At 42.1% G+C, this 25,913-nt stretch overlaps 1 protein-coding gene across 1 annotated transcript; it reads left to right on the top strand.

The window, feature by feature from the left end:
• The first annotated feature begins 114 nt into the window (after positions 1 to 114).
• Positions 115 to 25,583, top strand: st6galnac (ST6 (alpha-N-acetyl-neuraminyl-2,3-beta-galactosyl-1,3)-N-acetylgalactosaminide alpha-2,6-sialyltransferase). The gene is made up of 10 exons (XM_033611429.2): positions 115 to 432; positions 6,699 to 7,085; positions 13,051 to 13,393; positions 17,021 to 17,186; positions 19,039 to 19,213; positions 19,866 to 20,004; positions 20,101 to 20,204; positions 21,260 to 21,343; positions 21,548 to 21,647; positions 22,032 to 25,583. Exons 2-10 carry the CDS (start codon positions 6,931 to 6,933, stop codon positions 22,200 to 22,202), a joined length of 1,437 nt encoding a protein of 478 aa, XP_033467320.2. The 5' UTR covers positions 115 to 432; positions 6,699 to 6,930; the 3' UTR covers positions 22,203 to 25,583.
• Positions 25,584 to 25,913: the final 330 nt, after the last annotated feature.

Genomic DNA, 25,913 nt, shown 5'->3' with positions numbered 1-25,913 from the left:
GTCAGCTGTGTGTCGGAAGTTCAGCGTGCATGTTCCTGCTTGTCACCTGACAGTTTCTCTTTGTAGATACATCTGTACACGAGTGTGTGTCTTCCTGTCTGTCATTATGTTGTGATTCAGGGTCTCCACACATTGTGAGCATGGCCGAGCTCCTCGGAGCTGCCTGCTCATGTCGAACTTTATTGCAGCCTGCAGTGGGCTTCTCTCTTCCTCCCCCCTCCTCTGCCTCACACTGTGGAGTTGAGGGGGTTGACCAATTGCCAGCAGCTGTTGCTTATTTCACAATGGTCCCGCCCATACAGTGCTGAGGCTGGCAGTGCAGCCGCTCCACACTAGATGAGCGGCGGAGCTCCCAACTTAGAGGACTGTGTCTACACTACAGCCGGCATGAAGGACAGACAGAGAGCACAGGACACAGAGGATTTTGTACCGGTGAGAGGGACATGTGTTTTTCTTTACTTCATGTTTCTGTGTTGTGTTTGAGGAGCTTTGTTCCTGTTACACAGGAACAGACACGAGAGAGTCCTCTGACTAAAGGAAGAGAGACTGAGTCATGATTTGTCACAGTCTGATGCATGTGTGTTTCCTTTCCCCTTTTTTATTTTGACCCTGTCAGCCATGTTAGACAGTATTCAGTTTGTGACATTTATTTAAAGTAAAAATCTCTGTGAAGACTATTTGTATTTTCTTTGGTTTGTGTGAAAAATGTAAATTCCCTCTGGAGTTTTCCTGTTATGTTCCTGTTATCAGAGATGTGGGAGCTGAGTTTATCACTGGATCACTGCTACACATTCTTTCCATTCCCCGTTTAGCCTCAGCCAGGAGCACCTACTCCCTCACACAAGCCTGGGAAACTGTATCACTCACATTGTCACCGGTGCTGTTATTATTTTCCTCGATTCACCCGGTGATCAAGCGATTACCTCTGAGGACTGATGGGTTTAAGAAAGCAGCTCCAGACTGAAGTTCAGAGAGCAGGTTTCAGAGCCCAGCCTCAAACTGTGTTTATTACTCTTACAAAGAGGTGAGAAGTGAAGAGGGGAAGTGCTCACAGTGTATGTTAATGTCTTCACCCTCTGCTGAGAGCCTGTGAGACTCACAAGATTGGTGTGACCACAACAGACGGGGCAAAGAATAAGTTTCCTGTAAGATACGGTTTCTAGCTTCCTGCGTTTGTTGTCAGCTGCAGCTGACCTCAGGGTTTTTGCTGCTGTCAGTTTGGGAAGCACAGCTGAGACGCCAGAAGAAAATGCTGGCATGGATATCATAACAACGCTTCTAAAGTGGCATAATATATGAGCTGACTTCATCATCAGGAGGTGGAGGGGTGGTGGATGGTGTGACACCTCAGTGAGATGTCTGCAGAGCTGGTTGTTTTGTAGTGACTCAGCGCTGTGTTTGCAGCGGGGATAGGGCCATGAAGAGCAGATCAATCAGGAGAGACTTGTTCTGAGAGAAAAGAATATTTATTTACATGAGCACAGAAGTATGAGAAAAGTTTTTGCCGATTTGACCCCATCGTGATGTCACATATTCTCAGAGGGTGGAAAAGAAGCAGGAGATTAGGTTGAGGTTGAGGTGGTTCAACATCTGATTAGGATCCTCCTGGGCGCCTCCTGTTAGAGGTGTTCTGGGCACGTCCCACTGGTAGGAGGCCCCGGGGCAGACCCAGAACACGCTGGAGGGATTACATATCTCATCTGGTCTGGGAACACCTCGGGGTCCTCCAGGAGGAGCTGGAGAGTGTTGCTGGGGAGAGAGACGTCTGGGGTGCTTTGCTTGGCCTGCTGCCCCCGTGAAGTGACTTCGGATAAGCAGTTCAAAATGGATGGATGAAATTCTACTGTTTCCATGGAAACAATTTGTTTGCTTGAACATGCGCTTGTGATAGCCCTGGCTACCTGTTGTCACATCTACGCGTCCTCTCCCAAAGTCGGCCTGATAGTAAAAAGAATGGCAAAAGATAAGAAGACACAAGAACCAAATTATACTTCTAGATGAATTCAGTAAAAGAAAGAACAAACTGACGAGTGAATTTGATCCGAAAATAACAGCAAACATGAAGCAACGAATGTGGGAGGGAATTGCAACATTTGAAACCCGCTGAATGACACGACACACAGTTGACTTGTGTACATGAAATACCTCGTCCAAAGCGATCATCAGTTGTGACGGGGCTGGAAGAGCGCAGCTTCAGAAAGTTGAGTGATCCAACTCCAAATCATAAACTTAGTGCAAAATCAGTTTCTCACCATTAAGGGTGTCTATCGGGTTCTTCCAGTCATGGAACACTCTTCTCAGGACGCCTTCATTTTCCTCATTTATCAAAATAAACTCAGCCATGTTACTGCTGAGATGCAGTCAGAGGTACCTTTATGTTTGTTCCCTTAGGCAGCAATGACACAGAAACAAGATGCTAGAGACACGGACGCTTCAAAGACGCTTGAAACGCTGGAAATACTTATTCAATTATGCGTCTGGACTGCTCGCCCTGTGTGCCTGGGGGGGGCTGGGTCTCCTCGTGCTCCCTGGGCCTGGGGCGGCGTGGCCGGTCCCCCCTGGGGGGCTGTTTCCGCCCCTGGTGGTGCGGGGTGGGTGGGCTCCTCCTCCCCCCCCCTTCGCTCCGCTCCTGCCCTTCCCCCTCCCTCCTCCCTCCCCCCTCTCCCCGTCCCTCCCTGCTCCTCTCTCCCGGCCTCGGGTGGGCCCGGGGTCCTCCCCTGGGTTGTGGGGCCTGGCGTGGGGGCTGGGTGCTGCCCGCGGGGGGTGTTCTGGTGCTGCACAGTGTGGGCCTGCCCGTTGGTGTGCGGCCGCCGGTAGGGGGCGGGTCGGATGGGCTGGGGGTCCGGCTTGGGGTCTGTGGCGGTCTGGGGGGGTACTGGCGGGGTTGCGGGTTGGTCTGTGCTCCTGCGCGTCGGGGTTCGGGGGGGCTGGGTGGGGCCCGTCGTCCGTGCACCCTGGTGGCGCGCCTTGTCCTTCTGCTGGGGGCCGATTTGCTGCGGGCGGTGTGGCCCAGGTCGGGACCACTGCTGGGGCCCGACGCTGCAGTTGCCAGGGGGGCGGGGTTAGGTGGGGGCCCGTTGGGTTTCCTTGGGGCCCGCCTGGCCCGCTGTCCATGGGCGCTGGGGGCCTCGCGGCACCGGGGTCTGGTTGGCGCCACCTCCTAGCCCCTCCCATCCATCCCTCCAGCCCTCGGGCCGGGCCTACACTGGCCTGGCCTCCTAAACCACATTTAGTTCACTCACCACATATTCCACAGTTTTAATGCACCACATACACTCACTCTTCGAGGTGCAGACCACTGATGGATTGGGGGGCTTCATAATGGGGCAGGCTATGGGACAGTGGTGTCCGGTAGCCCTCCATGCTGCCCCCCGGCCCATCCTTATCTGTTCTCCAATTTTAAAGCACCACATACACCTACATCTTGGGGGACAGATGGGAACAGGTTCCAGGTGTCTTATGGCTGCACGGGCTGCAGGACAGCAGTGTGCTGTAGCCATCAGTCTTGCCCCCACCTGTCTCCTATGTCCCTCAATTTTAATGCATCACATCACACTTAGGGGCACTCACATTCACATTCACGGTGTAGGGTTAATGATTCTCCGTCAGGGATCGGAGAATCATAGTAAGAGGGGGGGTGGTGGGTTTACACACACTGTAGATACGCATGGCGTGGGTAGTGGGGCCCGGCCCTCCTGCCCCGCCTGTCTGGGGTGTGTCTCTGGCTCTCTGGGGGTGCTGGCCTTCTTCCCTGGTCTTGGGGTCTGGGCGCTCCTGCGGTCTTTGGGTGCCATACCGACCCCCTTCCCCCGCAGGGCTGGCCCTGGACCCTGGTGATGGTTTTCATAAACACATTGGGAGGGTTCAAATACACACATGCATGTTCGATACTTCAGCTCCGTGACACATCGCAAAGAACCGATGGGATCACTCCAAAGGGGCCCACTTGCTTCTCAAACCTACCACACCGCGCTGGCAACTCTTCTCTGCAATCGGGCTTTCCCCCTCCACCAAGACTCTCACATTTTTGGTGTTCAGTATAGACTTCTCTTTTGTTTTTGTTTTTCAGTACAGTATAGTAGACATGTATATGTTTATTTTTGATAATCAGTGCATCAATCTTCACAAGAAGCTTACACCCTTTAGTGGCGCTAAGCTATGAAGACCAATGCAGACAAGTAAAAAAAAAAGGAAATACTTATTCAATGCACGCTAGCTACTGGCGTCTGACGCTCAAAAAGTTGAAAATATTTTAACTTTTCAGCATCTACGCGTCTAAAAAGAAGCATCTATAAAAACGCCTGTCTAAAAAGACGCTTGAACGCCGGTCAGACGCGCCGTATCATAGGAAAACAATGGTTTTACTGGTGTGGCGTTTCTAGCGTTTCATCTCGGTGTGATCGCTCCCTTACTTTGGTTGCTAAGGTCCTCTGTGCAACGGTTTAACGAACTTTACGCAAAAGAAAAACTTAAGGACTTAAGCTTTATGTGCAACTGATTTTATTTAGAGGAAATCTTACCTCGGATTTAAAGGAAACTTCACTTCAGGTGCTCTGTGCAGCCGCCTCCTGCATGTGAAGAGGAGTGAGCTTTTTATGAGCTCGTCCTGGGCTCTGGATAAGGTGACTGGAGGTGAACGGAGCGAAGGAGGGCGCTCAGCGGTGGGACAGAGAGAGAAAACTGTGAATGAATGTAGCATGAAGAAACTCTTCCTGACTGAACTCACGAAGCTGAGCTTCATTTGTTTTCTATCAAGACTTTGCTGCTTTCCTTGGCAACATTGTTCCCCATCACTGGGTATCTGGAGCCAAAACATGATCTCATCCCAACCATGACCATAAACTTAACCACATGTTTATCACAGTGTAAATTTTAACATGTCCGCTACATCATAACGTACAAATGTTAAATATCACACGTTCGCAGAAATGTTAAATGCCAACATTTATTTTGGTGAGATAAGATATATCAGAAGCCCCAACATGTCTCACGGTCTCGCGCAAGCGCGCACACGTGAGCGCAGTGAAAAACAGAGTTCAAATGAGGTTTTTCCAAACAACTTTTTATCGGGGCTTCAGGACACTTGGATCACTACGGACGAGCAGTATGGAGATATTTTGTGGTTTCAATGATGTGTTTTTGGACGTTTGCATCTGGGGCGCCGTCAGCCTCCATTAGGTGGAGTTGTGTTGCTACCTCCTCTCCCCTTGGATCTCTGCAAGTGATGTGAGGACTCTAAAACTTCACCTGAGCCTCCCTCGGCATATGGGTGAGTAGATAATGGCTGAGCAGTTGTGTAGAGACCCTTTGGGTTCTGAGGGGTGTAAAAAGATTTTCTTTTATGTAAAAGAGATGATAATGAAATAAAAATTAAATTTCCTTGAAAAAATCTGAGATTTTATGCCATTTTTGCCAAGAAAAAGTGAAAAACAAAACGGTCAGACACTGGTAAAATGGATCATTTATGTAATAATTTACTGTCTCCAATAAAACGAGCACGACCATGATGCTGTGATAAAACAAAAATCACATTAGTTCTGATAAGTTAAACAAAATTAATGAACAAGTCAAGAATGAAAACACCAACTAGGATAAGTACCTGATCGGCGGCAAAAATGCTGCCATTGTCCATTTCTGCAAATCATGACTAGTGGACACATTGCTGTGGTTACGTTTAGGCACAAAACCCACTTGGTCATGGTTAAATGCCCAGGTTTGGGGGCACGAACGCAGCGACAGGTCCCTAAAAAACACCCACGTTAAGTAACTGAAAAGCTGCTGGAAAAATAGCCACAAGTCCTCAGAAAGATCCATGTTTAGGAAACTGCAGGAAACACAGTGATTACTCTGTAAATCATGACTGGTTTCGTTCTCTCTTGGTCTTGATCAGTGGTCTGCAGCCTGGCAGGGCTCGTGCCTACGTGTCACACCAGCCACCATCCCCTCCACCTCCTGAGGACAAAGTCAGCTTATATATTACGACACTTTAGAAATGTTATGATAGATAGAAATGTACAAATGTAACATGTTCATGGTTTGCATTAACATTTTCTTCTGGCGACTGGGCTGAGTATCTTCACAAACTCTTCTTTGACAGTTTGCCAGCACTGCAGCTCATAATTAATGTTAAGTAAATTACATTTGGAGGTCAGTTTAAGAGGACTGCTCACTGGGCTGGAGGAGTCATAGACAAATACTGTATTGGCTGTCGTCTATCTAATGATTGTGTTGCAGTGAATAGGTCCCACTTTAGTCTTTACGTACTGATTTTGTCATTATGTGTGCTTAAATGAATACTTACAACAGACTGATGGGTTCAGTGCCATGTGAAGTGGTGACACAATGATGGAGGGACCCTCTCAAACCAAATCCTGCTCAGAGCCCTGAGACGTCCAGGGCCGGCCCGCCTTTAAATGTGTGAATCTTTTAAATGTTGTTGTGTGCACCAGCTGTGCTTTGTCTTTTGTACCTTTTCAGGAACAGTGAGAGCAGCACGGAGATAAATAAAAGCAGCACACAAAAAGATATGAAGATTGTGACCCTGCACTTTGTGTTCAGGGGCATGAGAAAAGGTTTCATTAAAAAGGGATTATTTGGGACGCTGAAAGATAAAGTTTCCCCTTCCATCCTGCCCCCCCCACCCCCCAGACTCTGTGCCCTGGTTCCAACTCTCTGTGTCTGTCTCCCTCCCACTGTAGTGTTGCTGAGAGAAGCCCACAGTGGAGCCCAGATCCTGCTGCGGGCTAATTAAATCCCCACCATCACAACGCTCCGTCTTCCCTCCCCTGCTTCACCAACACAGACAGAAGCTGTCCTGAGCAGGACAACATCCTCGCCTGCCTCCATCCTCTGCCTCCTCATGTCCCTGCAGGTGGAGCGGAGGGCAGGGCGAGCACACACAGCCCACCAGCTGCAGCCATACGCTCCTTGATGGGGATGGCGGTCCAGAGGAGGCTGGTGTTTGCCGTGGTGACCGCCTTCTCCCTGCTGTGTGTTTACATCCTGTGTGTGAACCTGGAGACGCGTCTGCCCTGGTCCCCAATGCCTCTGAAGCATTTCCATGGCTTCATACGGACAACAAACAGGTGAGGGGAGCAACAGCACCTGAACACTGACACATGGAGTCATTTTAATGATATTAAACTGTGAGGTTAAAATCTTGACTCTGTACATGCAGGACAGTGATCCTACACACACAGGAAAGCAACCAGGAAGTTTACTTTACATAACCAGCCATAATAGTATAATCCATCATCCAGCTGATCATGTTTCTGACCTGCTGAGGTCTGAACAAAAGGCAAAATTCCCCAAAACAAGCAGGAAGTGTAACTACAGTGCAGACACCAACAAGGAAGATACACAGTGTGCAAAGAATCTGACACCAGACATGAAATATCAGGACTTCATTTGAACATGTACTCCAGAGATTTAGCTGGCAACTCGTGAGAGACACTTTTGCAAAAGTCAAAATGGATGCAACAGAAGCAAAAATATGCTACGCTTCCCATAATAGTGTTTGTTTACTTTACCTCTTCTTAGTTTGTTGATCTGATGTGAATGTAAACACCCTTAAATTAAATCTGAGAGACCAACTAAAAGCCCCTGTGTGGTGTGTCTGTGTCACTCTGCAGTTACACCTCCAAACCACTAGTTGGTGACGGGCTTTCTGTGAAGTGCTGTAAAGTTTAGTTGATTCAAAACACACATTAAACACATGTTAAACACACATATTAAACATGACTTAATAGAGACAGTTTCAAACACAACTCAGCTTCACTATAACTCGCAGCATTCACAGACAAACACTTGTCTTTATCTGGACACATTTTCCCCACAAATACAACATGCTAATGTTATTAGCACAAGCCTATGGTATTTTAAGTTGTATAAATTAACCTAGCAGCTAACAGAGATTTCCTCTGCTCATATTTCAGCCAGGATAAATGACACACAGTGTGTGGAGGCTTTATTGTCTTCACAATTTATTGTTTCTTATCTGTGAAATTAAAATAAATCAAAGCTTTGTTTCCACTGAGGGAAATGGTTTCAGCTCACAGAGACAGACAGGAGGTCTGCGTCACCATGTTTCTACAGCGCATTACACATGTACGCTGGCGTAGTTATGGTGTTTACCAAGTGAGAAGAGAAAAAAAAAATCTTTTACATGAAAAAAACAAAACATATCGGCTTTGTCAGAAAATGATTTGTTGGTGTAAACTCCGTCGCTCGTAGTAGGACACAGATTGAGAAAGAAGTTTTCCGAGGCCTCATGGTCATTGTTTCATTTAGAAATCAGATGGGCTTCAAAGGGAACATGACAGGAACATGTTTGACTGTCACTGACTGCACAGGATCCATATGTTGTCTCAGATTTCCTGAATGGCAGAGCAGCAGATAATTGAGGCCAGACGCAGCAGTAAAACAGGACGGTGTCGTTAAAGGGTTAAACTTTTAGATCATGAGTGAGTGGTATGAAAAGTTCCATGGTTTTTTTGTAAGCAGCACTTATTCCCCCTCTCCTTGTATCATTGTGGTTTAACAAAGGAGCCACACAGCGCCCCGGCTGCACTAATGCAAAAAAAGCCCCTGGAGTTATTTCACTGGAGGTGGTCTCTCACACGCGTCTGTGAAATGTAAGCTTTGTTGTAACGGGCAGAGCTCCAGCTTTAAAAGCCAGCACGTCCAGATAAAATGCACTAAGTCGAGGGACAGAAATGGAAAAGATGGCTGCTTCTCAAAGGTCTGTTTCACACACTGAATGGTGAGTGTGAGCGTGTGGAGCTGCAGGTCTTTCATTTGAAAAGCTCGTCTTTAATTTGAATGCCAGAGTAAAAATATCCTCCTCACTTCCTGCTGCTCTCTGATGTAGGAGACCTCCATGTTGTTCATCGACTGCGGAGCCTTTTACATTCTGTTTTTTGGTGCCATGACCCTATTGAGATACATTATTGGAAAAGCACCATGTGAATATTGAACTAAACATGCAGTATGTTCAGGACACTGTGAAGTATGTCAGTACTGAATATGAATTAAATAGCCAAGACACAAAAAAAGAGAAAATATGGAAAAATAGGAGGAAAAAAAACATGAGAAATGTAAATATTATTATTATTATTATGATTATTTTAATTTTTAGTCAATAATTCATTATGAGAATAATAATCTACCAAAAAAAATCAAACACAAAAATAATAATTAAACTAGGCATCAGTGGCTTAGTGGATAGAGCAAGTGCCCCATGTACAAGGCTGTTGCCGCAGCGTCCCGGGTTCGATTCCAGCCTGTGGCCCTTTGCTGCATGTCACTCCCTCTCTCTCTCCCCACTTCACACTTCGCTTTCCTATCAATTAAAGGCAAAAAATGCCCCCAAAAAATCTTTAAATAAAATAAAAAGAATATAATAAAATGTTACAAAATTATTCATTTATTTATTCATATTCAACATAATAAAAAGTTAAAAATCATGTTAAAATAATGTAATATTACAAAAGTATTTTGCCATGACCCTATTATAATACAGTATTGTCAAAAGCACAGTGTGAATATTGAACTAAACATGCAGTATGTTCAGGACACTGTTAAATATGTCAATATTAAATAAGTATCAGTCAAGTTGAAAAAAAAAAAAGAAATCCTGTGAAAACATGGAAAAAACCATGACAAATGTAAATAGTATTATTTTTAATAATTTTTAATTAATACTTTTCTCAGCACAGTAATTGCCGCCCAAAAGAATCAAAGAAAAAAAACATAATAAAAATAAAATAAAATTAATAATATAAAAAAGTAAGATTTTTTTTTCCATGACCACCGTATAGTGATATTTAATTTAATGGTCAAGGAACAAAAAAAAAAAGAAAAGTGGAAATAATAGGAGGAAATAGACATGAGAAATGAAATTATTATTTTTGATCATCTTTAATTCACATATTTTTAGGGAGAAAAGGAAAGGAAAAAACACAAGAAAATCAATTAAAAAAAAATTTGAGTAAATTTTTGAAAAACATTTTTGCCATGACCCTATTGAGATACAGCGTTGTCAAAAGAATGGTGTATATATTGAAAAGAAGTACAGTATGTTTAGGACATTGTTAGTATGCCAATATTAAATGTGTATTAAGTAGTCAAGTGCACTTAATAATAATAATTTTCAGCACAATAATTACCATCCAAAAGAATCAAGGAAAAAAAATTAACAAAAATAATAATAATTAAAAAAAAATCTATTTTTTTTTGTAGTTATTTATTTTACAAATTTAAAAAAATTAACAAAAACAATATCTTTGATTTATTCTTATTCTGGTTTATTTAATCTTTCTCTGTTCCTCTACAAACTCTCTGAAGGTGACGAATAAAAGACAAACAAGCGTTTTACTGTCCTTCTGTCCTCTCTGTGGCTCAACCTTTGGTCTCTGTTCAACATTAACAAGTTCCAGTTACACGTTAATTCAGCTGCTTTACTGCGTTTGTGTCTCGTTAGCGGCTTTACGAGGTTTACTTAGTGCTGATGGTGACATCAGCAGCATCTGGTGTGTCAGGTCGGGTCAGGGTGATGATAAGAGCAGTGGTTACCTGAAACTGACGCTTCTTTTACTACAGGATGTTTCTCTACATGAAATATCAGACAAAATCAGCAACAATCTGTGTTAAAGTTTGGGAGAAACCTCATCACTGCGAGTCAGGATATTTTTGTGAACCTACTGAAACAATAAGGCCAACAATGTTTCTAACAAGTATTTTGAAAGGGGAGAGCATTCAGACTCCACATAGAGGGGCCCCAGCGGGTTCAAACCCACATCCCAGTTGCTCTGAGGTGACCTGTTAACCACTGCATCACTGTGCCATCTGATAACCATCTCTTCTTGTGACAAGCAGATAGGATAGAGAAGATTTTCAGCGCCTCAAATGACTCAAACAAACCACAGCCTCCTCCCTCGCTCTCATGACTGTAACGTGTTTTCTAAGTTATGAAATGTGAGTCATAAATCAGCTTATTTGTCCAAATGAATTTTGGTTCCTCCCATATTGTTATGTATTTAATTTGATGTGTTGTTTTGTGGAAAGTTATTAAGTTGATTGAAGGGTTGGTTTCCCCAAGTTGCAAAATAATTTCTCACTTAACCCCGTCAGTGGTTTTCAGCCACAGACACTTCCTGTCAACAGATTTTAACAGTAAGATGAGGCAATGAACACAAAATAACAGTCCACTGAATATGAAGCTGGATTGAAGCAGATTTGCTCACTGGCAGATCACGACTTAAGAGTGCTAATCTTCTCATCAAGAACACCAACAAACATTTTCCCCAAATGTTGAATTATTCCTTTATTATTTAACCCAATCACTGAATTAATTTTGGCCTGGAACATTTCTGTAAACCACAGATACATTACATTTGTATATTATCAGGTAGAAGATACATCGAAACTTTACTTTTCAGCAACGCTGTGGTTAATGTGCTGTAATGTTCAGGCACAAAAACAACTTGGTTATGGTTAGTAAAGATCATGTTTGGCTTAAAATACCCAGTTTTAAGGCTACAATTTTGGCTAGAAAAGCAGCAATGGATCCCTAAAATACATCCACATGTGGGGGATAAAAAGCAGCCGGAAAAATAGCTGCAAGTCCCTAGAAAACACCCATGTTTGGAAACTAAAAGCCACTCGTCCCTAAAAAGCACTCACATTTAGAGGCTTAAATGCTGCAGCAAACACAGCGATGGGCGACAAAAAAAACAGCCACAACATGGGGCTAAAAATCCACAGGAAAAACAGCCACGAGTCCCTCAAAGACACCCATGTTTGGGAACTAAAAAGCTGCTGGATAAACAGCCACAGGTCCCTCAAAGACACCCATGTTTGGGAACTAAAAAGCTGCTGGAAAAACAGCCACAGGTCCCTAAAAACACCATGTTTGGGGGCTAAAATGCTGCAGCAAACACAGCAACAAGTCACAAAAAACAGCCACAACATGGGGCTAAAAATCCTCAGGAAAAACAGCCACAAGTCCCCAAAAAACAACCACATTAGGGAACTTAAAAGCTGCAGAAAACACAGCAGTGGGTCCCTATAAAACAGCCACATTTGGGGGCTAGAAACCCACAGGAAAAACAGCCACAAGTCCCCCAAAAACAACCACATTAGGGAACTTAAAAGCTGCAAAAAACACAGCAGTGGGTCCCTATAAAACAGCCACATTTGGGGGCTAAAACAGTGCAGCAAACACAGCAATTTGTCACAAACCAACAGCCACAACATGGGGCTAAAACTTTGCAGGAAAACAGTCATGTTTGGGAACTGGAAATACAGCAATGGGTTGCTAAAAACATCCACATTTCGAGAATAAAAAGCAGCAGGAAATAAAGCCAAAGGTCCCAAAAAAACACCCACGTTTGGGAACTAAAATACTGCAGCAAACACAGTGATGGGTCACAGAATAACAGCCACAACACACAGGAAAATAGCCACACGTCCATAAAATACACCCATGTTTGGGAACTGCACAGCAATGGGTCCCTACAAAACAACTACATTAGGGAACTTAAAAGCTGCAGAAAACACAACAGTGAGTCCCTATAAAACAGCCACATTTGTGGGTTAAAAAGCTGCTGGAAATGCAACGAAGACTCGCTGAAACACAACCAGTTTTGTTGTTTGTTGGTCTTGAACAGTGGTCTGCAGCACACCATCCTCTTCACCCCCTGATGACACAGTCAGCTCATACTCATGATCTCTGCACTTTGTTATTTTGTGATTTTACCTTTACTGTACAGCACTTTGGTCAGCCTAGGTTGTTTTTAAATGTGCTTTATAAATAAATTTGATTTGATGATTTGATATACGACGTCACTATAGAAACTTAGGAAACACATGAAACGTGCAAATTCTGGCGACTTGGCTGTTGTTTTTACGTCATCATTATTATTGTTCTCATTATTTCTAAGTGCATCTCACCACATGAGAGCATACTGAGGGAGATGTGGGGGTTCACATGATTTATTTCCAGCAGTGACCTGCTGGGCTCACCGCCAGATCTTGCTCTGTCTTCCACAGCGGCTCACAGGACTCTCAGGAGCCTCTTGACAGAAAGAGCAACAGTGGCCAGTGGACCCGTCTGCCCCCTGCCTCCAACTTTTCCCCGGAGCTGCATCAACACACACACACTCCAACTGTAAAGACTCAAACTCCCACAGCCGTTAAACACAAACCAGCAGAGAACAGCATCCTGCAGCTCTCAAAGTCCAGTTCAAGGTCTGATGGTGCGGATAAAACCAGTACCAGGACCAGTACCAAAGGCCCCACACTGCAGCGCCAGCAGCCCACACAGGCAGCCAGACCAACAGAGCCTCCGTTCATCGGAGACACTTACATGAGTGAAGATATCCCTCCACAAACAGTGAGTTCTGCTTGTTTGGATTTTCTGTCTGTTTACCTCTGAAATTAAAGCCATGTGTTTATGTGATTATAACTCCTCTCAAATGATCCTGAAGTCACATTTTTATTCGTAGTAAATTAGCTTTCTGTGCTGTTCCTGGGTCAGACTGCCATCTTGGTCATACCACAGTACCAACAATGAGCTTCTGTTCTCCCTACTCCGTCTGTGGCTCCAAACCAAGCTGCTGAAGTGCCAAAAACTGCAGTTCCTCTAATGTCCACTTGAGGCTGGCTCCAGGAGTGAGTCAGTCCCCACAGACCCCCATGTTAAAACTGTACAGCAGAAATAAGTATGTTTACAGCCTGGTACAAAAAACCTCAGTACTAGAAAACACCTGACTTCATCTGATATGAGTCACATGATTTGGTGTGTCGCATCTGTGGAGCATCAGAAGTTCAGATCGTCACACCCCTCTGGTTTTCATCAGGGTGGAGATTCATTAGGTCATCAGGGCGGCTGCCACAGTCGCACTGAGTGGGTCTGAGTTTCCAGTAAACACTTAAATAACAGCGTGTCTCCTCCGTCTCCCACCCTGAATGTGTCATCAGCTCAGAATCTCTCTGCTGAGCCGTCTTGTGTCCGCTGAGAGGAAAGGATGAGAAAACCTAAACTCAGATCTGCCTTGTAGTCTTTGAACGTGTCGTTGGAGGATCACATGGTTCTGTAGGAGGTTTAATCCCAGTCTCTTCCATGTTTCCTAATTATTAGTAATGCTGTCATATGTGTTATTTTTTAGTTTGTTGCACACATTATAACATTGTATATGAAGTATTTGTTAATGGTTAATAACTGGTTTGTGAAGCAATAATTACTGTGTTGTGCATCTGTAAATATTCCAACCTTATAAAGGCCTTCCAAATTTGTTTATAGATGCCCTATTTAACAGCAATTATTAACCATTTAACAAGGTATTATAATCATCAGTTACAAATTATGTTTATAGATTCTTTACAAACCAATTATTGACTGTAAAAAAATACTTAATTAAAGGTTCAGTATGTAGGCTTTAGGGTGATGTATTGGCAGAGATGGAATATAATATAATAAGTATGTGTTCTTTAGTTTCTAATCAGCTGACAGTAAGAATCGCTGTGATTTTGCTACCTCGTCTACGGAGATCGCCATGTTTCTACGGTAGCTGAGGACGGACAAACCAAACACTTTTCACAGGAAATGTAAAGTTTATACACAGTCTCTTTCAAAATAAAAGCACAACATCGGTACAACACTACCATTTGACCTATGGCTAAGCCACGCCCCCTCCACTCACTCGGACAAACTATCAACATTCAGTGTCCGGCGCTATGGCAGGTGTCACAGTACACGGCATTTCACAGGAGGCAACTGATGATTTTTGGAGACATAACGATCAGATGTCATTGAGAAGTAACCAAAAGGGCCTAAACTACGCATTGGAGGGATATATTCATCATTTTATTGTTGAGAAGGTCGATGAAAAGCTTAAATTACAAGCCAAAATTTACAGGTCACAGTGTACGCTTGTGAACCGCATCTGGTTGCCGTCACCATCAAAGACAACAAGTTAAAGTGCCACTGAAGTTAAGGTTTTTGGCTCAGAATATGAGAAAAGGATAACGGCCTTTTTACCATCTTTACCAAGAGTGTCTCTCCGTTAGTTTGGTGCTACAGTATTTACACTGAATCATTCAGCATAACGTTTGCCAACCTTTGTTATCTCTGCCATTACAGATAAGTTAATGAAGCTAAGCTCCAGAAGTTAATGTTAGCTTAACTAGAGCCCTTTGGACAACAGCTAACAATGATGTACGATCACCAAAGTACAAAACTAGAACAAAATAGGCTAATGAACTCCCAGCAAACAAGGTGACATGATGAACAACGCAGCTAGGAGCTAACGTTAGGCTAACTTTAGCTAACGTTAGCTAGAGATGTTAAAGATAACTTTATATTTCTTTCCAGCAAAGTGACAATATGTTGCCTCAAACACAATGTTGACTTACCTTAGAACAGATGTAGACATCATTGTTAATCTTATTCACGTTGAGTTGATGTTGTGGTCTAATGTTACCACACAACTTTATCCAAAGGAGACACTTTTCTCGGTTGAGATGTGGTTTAAAGTGTAAAAAATACACCTGGTCGCCCAGCCTCTCAGGATACCTTGTGTCAGAGTTGCATGTACCCCATGCACACCGTTTGACCATTTTTAAACTTCAAATCTCAGAAAAAGCTCATAAAACCGAACAAAACTGACTTTCTGTAATGCATTTTAATGGATGTCCAGGCAGAGAATGTCCCAGTGTATGGGAATGGCTATACGCACTGTGATTGGCTCATCGCGTTTGAGGGCGGGACTTAGCCATAGGTCAGGTGATGTTCTTTTCCTTCAACAACACACGCACGTGGTTGGGTTTAGTTAAAAAGAACAGGGTTTGGCTTTACAATCTTACAGGAAGTGAACACCGGCCTCCTGGGTGAAAGTCGGCGGTTGTTGGACCCATCCACCACCCCTTCTTCTGCGCACCCTACTCAGACATTCACTGCTTTAACCTTCGTTGTTGTCCTGCCACATTTCTCCTGTTATCACCGGATGCCATTAAACAATAACAGCGACCGGCGTGAAAGGACAGCTTTTTTCATCGGCGTCTAATACCAGAAGTCGCCGGTTTTCAGCGACCCCAAAGTGAGATTGGGATGATTGAAAAACACTGATTAGTAACGTGAAACTGCTTCATAGTTGTTACTGGTCTAAACCACCAGGTGAGTTTGTTTTGGAGAGGAAGAGACCTCTGTGGATAATTCAGCCTGAACCTCCTGAACGATAAACACTGAAGGAATTCTAACCGGCAGAAGTTTCAGCCTGTTGCAATCTGCAGTCCTCACCACTAGATGTCACTCAATCCTCCCAAATCTGACACTGCTCCTTTAATATAGTATCTTAAATGTTATGTGTGCAACAATAAACTGTTAAACTACATGAATTAAAGCTTTACTAATAATAAATAAACATTATTATCATTTATTTTTTTTTAACAGTAAAATAAATATTAACTAAAGTTTAATGATCAGTGTATTAATGATGGTGATCATTTCCTGCCGTGCACTCACTGAACTTTGGTACGATCCAGCTTTTAAAGTAAGGATCAGCTGAGCTAAGCTGCAGTTTAGTTTCTGAGCTGTTACATAAGAGCAGAGTTCAGAGAGGCTGAATCGATAATTGATTGCACAGAGAACCAGGGGCACATAACACAATTAATGGGATAAAGTATTCATGTGTTCACGTGTTTGCATGTGTGGAAGCTTTTCATGCTTCATCTGCTCACATGTGGTTTTATATTTAATGCATCAGCAAAATGTGTCCATGTAAATTTCATGATGAATGAATGGATTAAAGCTCTGGTTGTGAGCGTGTAATTCCTCGATAATTGCCTCCAGTGAGAGTCTGGAGGTTAATCTTGAAGTTGTGCAACTGGCCGACTGATGAATCTGGCTTTGTAATGATCATGTGGGACATAAATGTATGTTGGTACTAAGTGGAGGAGTCGAGGTGAAGACTTCCTGTATGTGGTCTGGTGAGAGTAAATGTCTTTTACCTGCCTCCCTCAGGACTGCCCGGACAGTATCCGCAGTCGGGTCACAAAAACAGAATTTGGAGGACGATTTCTGAAACACATTCCAGTCCTGCAGTGGGCCCAACACGCCACTTATGAACATCACCAGCGTCTGAGCCAGTACCCAGGAGCCCACGGCTGGGGAGGGATCGATTTCAAGAGTGAGTTCTTGGTTTGGTATATTTATATATATATATATATATATATATATACATGTGTGTTTTTCTTTTTATCCATATTTCTATTTATTTCTTTAAATCATTGTTTTCCTACAGAGGTGAAATTAACTTACTTGAGAAAAATAAAAAATATATTAACTCAGAGTTGTGAGAAGTTTTCATTGAAAAAAAATTCAGCTCTTGTTTTTGTTTTAAAGATAAAAATGTTGTAAAATTTAAAAAAAAAACGAGAATATAAATTCTTGTTTTATCTCATTAATTTAAGAAAAAAGCATTTTTTAATTAAACCTTTCCCATAATTAAAAAATAATATTCTTGTTAATTAAAAAAACGAGTAGAATTTTTTAAATAAAACTTTTACCATCATTCTGAGATAATAATTCTCATTAATCAAAAATAATTTATGATTATTTATGAAATTGTTTCATTAAGCCAGAGAAACTAGATTTTTTTTCATAAACTTTCCCATAATTCTGAGATAATAATTCTCGTTAATTTGAAAAAAAAATTATTAGTTATTATGTTGTTAATGCAGAGAAAACAAGAATAGATTTTTTATTAAATTAAACTTTTCCCATAATTCTGAGATAATCATCTCATTGATTTTTCAAAAAATAAAAAAAATCAGGAAAAACGAGTAGAATTTTATTTCTTGAAAACGTTTCTCATAGTTCTGACAAAATAATCACATGAATCTAGAAAAAGTAGAATTTATATTTTTTGTTAATTCAGAAACATTTTCAGATTTTTTTAACATGAATACGTCATAATTATGAGATAATAATTCTCATTGATTTTGAAAAAAAATCTTAGTTCTCATTCTCATTAATGCGGATAAAAAACAGAGCAGATTTGAAAAAAATAAAAATAAAATGTCTCCTATAATTCTGAGATAATAATCACAATAATCCAAATAAGAGAATTTATTAGATGTTTTGTTAATTCAGAAAAACTAGTAGAATGTTTTATCATGAAAACTTTTCCCATAATTCTGACATAATAATCGCATTAATTCAGAAATACAAGAATTTACAATATTATTTTGTTAATTCAAAATGGGCAGAATCTCTTTTCTTTCTTTTTTTAAAAAATGAAAACCTTTCTCATAATTTTAAGGTTGTAATTGTCATTGATTTTGAAAAATAAATATTTAGGAGAATATTTTAGTATTAATGCAGAAAAATCAAGAATTTACGAGATGCTCGACCAGTCCTCCTCCTTCAACTGAAAAAGGCTGTACGCACACAGTGGGCATCTTTAATACATTTTAGAGTGGTTTTACACCTGAATCAAATGACAGTTTCCTCAGAAATAAATTCTCTATTTTAAAACATCAGTCCAGAATTTTACAAGACATAACAAAACCTGTGAAATAATTTTTGGCACATTCTGTTATGTGACCTTTGTTCAGGTCGTGTCAGTGTGTGTTTTTTAATGCAAATGTAACTCACTGTACATTTACAGTGTTTAAAGGTCATCTGAAGCTGATGCTTTACTCTCTGTTTAAACATTTGCATCCCAAATGTATCCAGACAGAAGATGCAAAGTATTTTGAATAATCTGAGTGAGGACATGTGGGCCTCATCGCTGTTAAGATGCTTATCGTGTTGAGATAATAGCAGCTTCCTGTCTGTGTGCCCACACATGGAGCCTCAGGGGGGTGTTCTTTCTTTCAGACCAAATGCACATAAATGAATCTGTGGGCGATGCAATTACACAGGCACAAAAAAAATTATCAGTGGTTCAGGAGCTAAATTTTTGTCTCATGATTTAAGGATTTTTTCTGTGTTAAATAAATCTCATCCAGATTAGTTCTGTTTTTCTGTGTCAACAGCGCTGGTGGAAACTCTGTCGGTCCTCAACTCCTCTGCTAACTGGAGGATGTTGGACGACTGGAAGGATCGCAGCAATAAATCAGACTGTACCCACTGTGCTGTGGTGGGGAACGGTGGCATACTGAAGGATTCAAAGAAAGGGAAGGAGATCGACAGTCATCATTACGTCTTCAGGTACTGACCACAGCCTCGTTATGTAATCCTGGTAAAGACTTAGTCGAGCTAAACTCTGCCCTGACAGTTAAATCCCTTGTGTTTTTTTGTTGTGGTTCAAAAGCTTAAATCATGTTTGTAAAGCCACGTGTTTGGGGTCCTGTGTTCGGCCTTTTATCGGGCCCTAAGCAGGTTTTGATACCTCCAAAAATGTCTGACAAAATCATTCAGAAAGGTAAAAACTGAAATAACATATACTGTGTAAAATACTGGGCGCAGCCACCGTAACGTGAGCTCACCCATTGGTTTATGACTTGGCCGTCGCCATCTTGGATTTTTGGATCCATGTTGACCATGTTTGGACCAGAGGGTGAAGCTAACGCTAGCTGCTAGCTTGATTAGCATGTTGCATTTACTGCTATAGCTGGCTGTTGCAATGCTAATGCTAATTTTTGCTAGCATAAAACACGTTAGCAGAATGAGCCGGTGTGTCTTCAAAAGGTTAAACTCTGACAACATGATGAGCAGAGCCCTGAGGCCCTGAGGAGCTGCCTCAGTCAGACTGGTTTGGCTTTTGCTGAGTTTACAGATGGATTAAAGGATAATTAACAGGATGTTCGTGTTGTTCTGTCATAACATTTGTGTTTTCATTGTGGACACTTTTGATCTTCAGGACTAACGGGGCGATCATTAAGGGCTTTGAGGAGGATGTGGGGTCTCGGACCACCCACTACACATTCTCCACCAACACACTGATGAACTCCATGAGGAGCTACGCCGGCGTCGGGTATAAGGGACCCCCTCTGTCTAAAGTGAGGACATAAAGATAAAAGTCTTTTCTCTATAACATGCTAAAATCATAACAGAATCAGACCTGAGTCACGTCACACTCTGCTGCTCTCACGCAGGAAACAAGATACGTTTTCCTGCCTGATCACGACCGTGATTACCTGCTGATGAAGGCAGCAGCGACACACACTCCAGTGGAGAGAGGACCTGAGCGGGGCAAAAAGTGAGCAACACTTACAGGCTGTTATAATGATCAGAGTTTACTCACAATAATGTTCTCATGTTCTCCTCTCATGGTTCTGCTTCACCTCTTGCCCTCACCAATCAACCCGACCCTCTGTTTCACGTCGAGGAGTCGGGTGTCCTGAGTCTTGCTGGGATAGAGGGTTAGGGCAAAGTGTTAGGGCTGCGTGGCCCTCTGAACCAGACATGTTCAAAGTCTGGCCCAGGGGCCAATCATGGCCTGCAGATCGATTTTAAATGGCCTGCAGCTTGTCTTTCAAAATATGCTACATGTGACCCATCACACAATATTAGTGAAACAAGCAAGTGCATCTAGCGTTTGTTCTGTTCACCTCATGATGGCAAGACTGTCAGACAGTTTGTAGGCATGCATCAAGTGGGAACTGCACAGGCGGAATTGATGTGTTTTCATGAAGACACAATAAACACGCTAACGACAGTTACCTAGCAACAGACACTTCCTCTTAGGTAACAGACATGCCACAGCAAAAAGGCATAAAATTGACAGCGAGGGCAGCTGCTGTCGGGAGCACTCATAAGTTGACTGTTTTTTCAGTGAAAGATGACACAGTTGCATTTCTCTCATTTGAAATATGGTATATCTCTTTTCTGTTTTGTGTCCAAGAGAGAGTGTTGGACACGAGAGGTGACATGTTGCATGAAGAAAAACAGTGGAAACACAAGTTATAGCTTATTAAAAGATTTTGAATGTCATGGTTGAACATTTAGCTGATTTGGACACGTGAAATAGTCTTCGGGACTTATTGTTAACGAGACTTGGACACAAAACAGAACGGAACAAATGAAAACTATGGAAAAATGTTTCATTTCTCTTTTTGCTCCTTTTCATAATGTTATCAGACACACATGATAACAATTTGAGCCTGTCAGTGACAAATACAAACACTTTAAGTAGACGACTTAAACTTAAAATGAACAATGACAGCAATGACAGCAGCCTAAAACACACAGAAAAGCTTCCCTTTGACTAAATGTTTGTGTCATTTTTACAATACTGTCATGTCTTCTCCACAGTCCTTCGAATTACTTTGGAGAGGACGTGTCAGGAGAAAAGCTGAAGATGTACCATCCTGACTTCGTCCGTTACCTCAGAAACAGGTGAGCGTCGTGTCCACAGAGCAGGCGAACAGAATGAAAGCAGGGCTCACGTTTCAAATAGCTGGAAATGAGATTAAAAGAGAAGCAGCGAGGCTGAAACCAGAGTGAGCTGCTGCTGGAAGTTCCCACACTGTGACAGAGGGTCAGTTATTATACATGTGAAACTTCAGATTCATCAGTGCTGTCATTACTTCTTTGTTTCAGATTCCTTCGTTCTGATGCTCTGAAAACCAAATTTAAGGACATCTACCGTCCGTCAACAGGAGCTGTGATGCTGCTGGCTGCTTTGCACACCTGCGACCAGGTGAACTTCATCCCTGCTGTGTTGCATGTTGCTGTCGCTCAGCTGCTTATTTACTGAGGGGCAAGGCTGCACTTGCCTGATAGCGTGAGAATGTTTTGACTCTCAGCAGTTGGCCTTGTAAATGCACGTAGCTCTGATATTGTGCACTCGGGAAATATGACATGGTTCTTTGCTGTGCCAACTGTATGATTTAATTTATCAGATCGCCCACAGACCTGTTTCTCAATCTGTCTGTGGGGGAATGAAAATGATTCAGGCTGCAGGAGTCAAGTCAAAACATGATTTAAGAGCTCGTAAAATGAAACCTGTTTAGATTGTCAGGTAATCACATGACACAATTTGTTTTATCCTGACTGTGGTTTTATGTCTCTTGTGTCGATTAAGGTGAGCGCGTACGGCTTCATGACACCAGACTATAAGAACTACTCTGACCACTACTACGACACCAACTACCGCCCAGTGGGCTTCTTCATCAACCACGACCTGCGTATGGAGATGACCCTGTGGCAGCAGCTGCACCAGGCGGGCCTCATACGACTCTACATGCACAAGTGAACGCGTCATCCTGTCTGCACATGACGAGTTACCGGCAGGGTCACGACCTTGCCTCCTTTGTCTCAAAATGACTGTATGTATGGAAGCCAATAAGGGACATACGTATTTGAGTTTTAACAACCACTGGACACGCAATACTGAAAATTAAACACCACTGAATTTGTGGCATTTGAATATATGTCTATGAAAACCATGTATCAGACTTTATTTGTTCTGAATTCACCTCTTTAATTATGAATTAATCATTAATTACATTTCTTGATTTGCTATTACAAAAGCTGTAATTATTTTTTTAAAATTCACAAATTTGAAATTCAAGTTAAAAATTTTTATGGCAAACCAGGACAGGATAGGCTGGGTAGCCTGGATGTGACTATTTGAATTGCTTTTACTTGAATTTTTGATTCTGGATTTGACGAATCAAATTTGACTATTTTTTTTTTTAATTTGAAATTTGTTGACATGAATTTTTGGTTCTGAATTTTAAGATTCAAATTTGACTGATTTTCTTTTTATATTTCAAATTTTTTGACTTTTTAACTTTAGTTTCTGAATTTGACGAATCAAATTTGACTGATTTTTTTTAATAGATTTTTTTCAACTTACTATTTTAAATGGACACGACATATCAAGAAATTTCATATTTTAATTTCAAAGAGGTGATTTCAGGACAATAAATTCAGGTTTTCAAAGTAAAATATTTCAGTCCTATGAATTCAGTGGTGTTTAAAGTTAAATCAGTGGCTGTTAAAATTAAAAAAACGTATGTAGCAGAAAAAGTAGCAGAAGTTTTCTTTTTATGAAGGAAACAAGGATTCTTTTTAATGACAGCTGCTGTGATTGTCCGGCATGGAGATTATTATTGTTATTATTTGATTTTTTTTTTTTTTTAAATCAAAAAGAAAAAAAAATTCTCCCAGAAAGCATGTTTTTGGTGATTTGCAGATTTGCAAAATACGTCCAGACATCAAGTTTGAACCAGGTCAAATTTGGTTAAAAACATTTCGGTCAGTGTCAGTGTCCACTTTGATTCAACCTGAAATAATCTGACAATTATTGGATGGATCACTGACACCGGTCTCCTGAGGAAAAGTCCTGTTTTGTTGCCCATCACCTAATGGATGTATAAGGAGAACTGGATACAGAATTGAAGCCGGGGCCCCGTGCGTTCCTGTGAAAGCTGCTCAGTGGTGCATGAAGCCAAAAAAGCTCTATTACCAGGATGTGCAATTACCTGGATGTGTGGCGCTGCTTCTGCATGACTGGGCCCGTAGAGCCGAGAAGGCTACTTCTGGTTTAGTGCTAGGTATAAAATGATTTAATCATGTGGCCCTTCTTGACTTTCCAAATGTTATCTGACCAAATGGATCAAATCCTGATAGTGGAAAGAGTCATATCGTAGAGGTTGTGATGCTCAAAAAATATATTTCCATTGATTTACAGACGTCTCTTTCCTAATGCAAGTCAATGGGAAAAGATTTTTTTTAGTCCAATGGCATCAGGAGATGGACTCAGAGTTGTAATGCCACTGTTTGGCCACTCTGAAAATTTGTGTCAAAACTTAACACACTTGCTGGGGGCCTGATCGACCATCCCAACCTGCCTCCCTGCACGGACTTCTTCCTTCTTTACTTCTTTTAGAGCATTGGTCACATGACCACAGCCTCTAGAGGGTAGAGGTTTGTCGTAGCATCTGCAGTGATGCGGGTGCTGCGCTGGACCGTCGTGGTTCAGAGGGAGCTGAGTCACAAGGCGGAGCTTTCGATTTACTGGTCCATCTTCGTCCCAACCCTCACCTATGGTCATGAGCTCTGGGTAGTGACTGAAAGAATGAGATTGTGGATGCAAGTGGCCGAAATGAGTTTCCTCTGTAGGGTGTCTGGGCTCAGCCTTAGAGATAGGGGGAGGAGTCAGACATCCAGAGGGAGCTCGGAGTAGAGCCGCTGCTCCTTCATGTTGAGGTGGTTCAACATCTTATCAGGATCCTCCTGGGCGCCTCAGGGCAGACCCAGAACACACTGGAGGGATTATATATCTCATCTGGCCTGGGAACACCTCGGGGTCCTCCAGGAGGAGCTGGAAAGCGTTGCTAGGGTGATGGACTTCTTGGGTGCTTCCTGCGACCCGGTCCCGGATATGTGGATGAAAATGGATGGATGGATGATTATGTGGGATACATACTAACTGTGGTGCATCACTTTTCGTTCGTATACGTACGAACAGTGCACGAGAGTGTGAACAGCCTCACAGAGCTGCTAGACGACAAGGCTGCACACAACAGTTTAAGGGCTACATTTTGAGGTGTCATTACGAGCTGCTGCAAACTTAAATAGTGACTGAAATGTGTTAAAAACAAAATTTACTCTTCAGCCAAATTTAGCAAATCACCAAAAACATGTTTACGAGAATGATTTCAGAGCGTCTCATACAATCAGTCTGTGGCTGAGTCAAAGTCGTTTCTTGTTACTGTGCGATACAGAGCGTTGACAAGGGACAAGACTGCAATTGAGTTGGCCACTTGCTTAAAATATCCTGTCTCCCCGCCCTAAATAGACGGCCAGAGCACTGCTGGCAGTGGCCAAGATCTATTCTGACATTTACTTAGATTACATTCTCTCTGAGTCTGTGTGTGTGTGTTTTACTGTGGGAGGTGACACTGAGTGTGACTGCAGAGCTCATTAGGAGACATGTTTCAGTTTAAGGGACTTAACTTATTTTTATCGTACATTTTTGAAGCACTCAAGTGTCCTTTTTATTTCTGCAAGGTGCCACACTGTGATGATGGGAACACTGTGTGGGCTGTCAGTGCCTTTTAATGTGAATCAGTAGTTGGGATGAAGCGTTGTGTGACTGAGGTGGAAACGTCTGAGGTGATTCAGGACGTTTCCACAACAACACAAACCACAAAGTCAGTGGCATTTTCGCTCTGTTTGGATTTCGGGGCGGTCGCCAGGACACGCCCATGGAATTCGCTCGTTCAGCCGCCACACCTGGACTCCTCTCTGAGCCGGGCCAATGAAGGGGCAGATTTACTTAAGATTTACTGTTGCTACTCTCCTCAAACTAGACTGAGGCATCACAACCTCAATATCACAGATGCACTGTCAGATTAAACAGATACATTTCATTGTATTACCAGCAGTGACGACACACTGTAGGTCTGATGGAGGGATGAGAAACCAAAGACTAAATGGAGATCAGGGAATATGTGTATTTAACATTTCATTTTTGTGTCATATCAAATCAATACATATTCAGACAAACCCGAAATACTGGATCATATTTTTACACAGTGGAACAGGAAGGAGAGACGTTATCATGCAATGTCTGACTCTGATTTTCACCTTTTAAAAATCTGTATAAAAGGAAACTGTGATTTCATTTCAGTGGGTTTGTGAGTCTTTCTTGGTTTGTTACTGAAGTTTACAGGTCCCAAAGTTTGCTATTATCCTAGGAATATTCCTGAAGCGGAGTTTATCATTTTTACTACACTGAACAAACATTTAAACATTGGTCATATTTTTCACAGGTTTCAGTTAAAGACTTTTTAATAGATATATTTTTTAATGAATGGATGGACTTTTTATGTAGCACCTTTCATGCACAGAATGCAGCATAAAGTTAAAAACATTCAAGGAGAAATGCAAAGAATAAATGAATTAATCATATGATTAAAAATACATTAAAACAGATTACTGCTAGTTATAGGGT

This window comes from Epinephelus lanceolatus, chromosome 21, assembly GCF_041903045.1.
Source record: "Epinephelus lanceolatus isolate andai-2023 chromosome 21, ASM4190304v1, whole genome shotgun sequence".
NCBI classification, from domain to species: domain Eukaryota; kingdom Metazoa; phylum Chordata; class Actinopteri; order Perciformes; family Serranidae; genus Epinephelus; species Epinephelus lanceolatus.
Note: the sequence above shows the minus strand (reverse complement) of the source record. Positions and strands in the feature narration are given on the sequence as shown.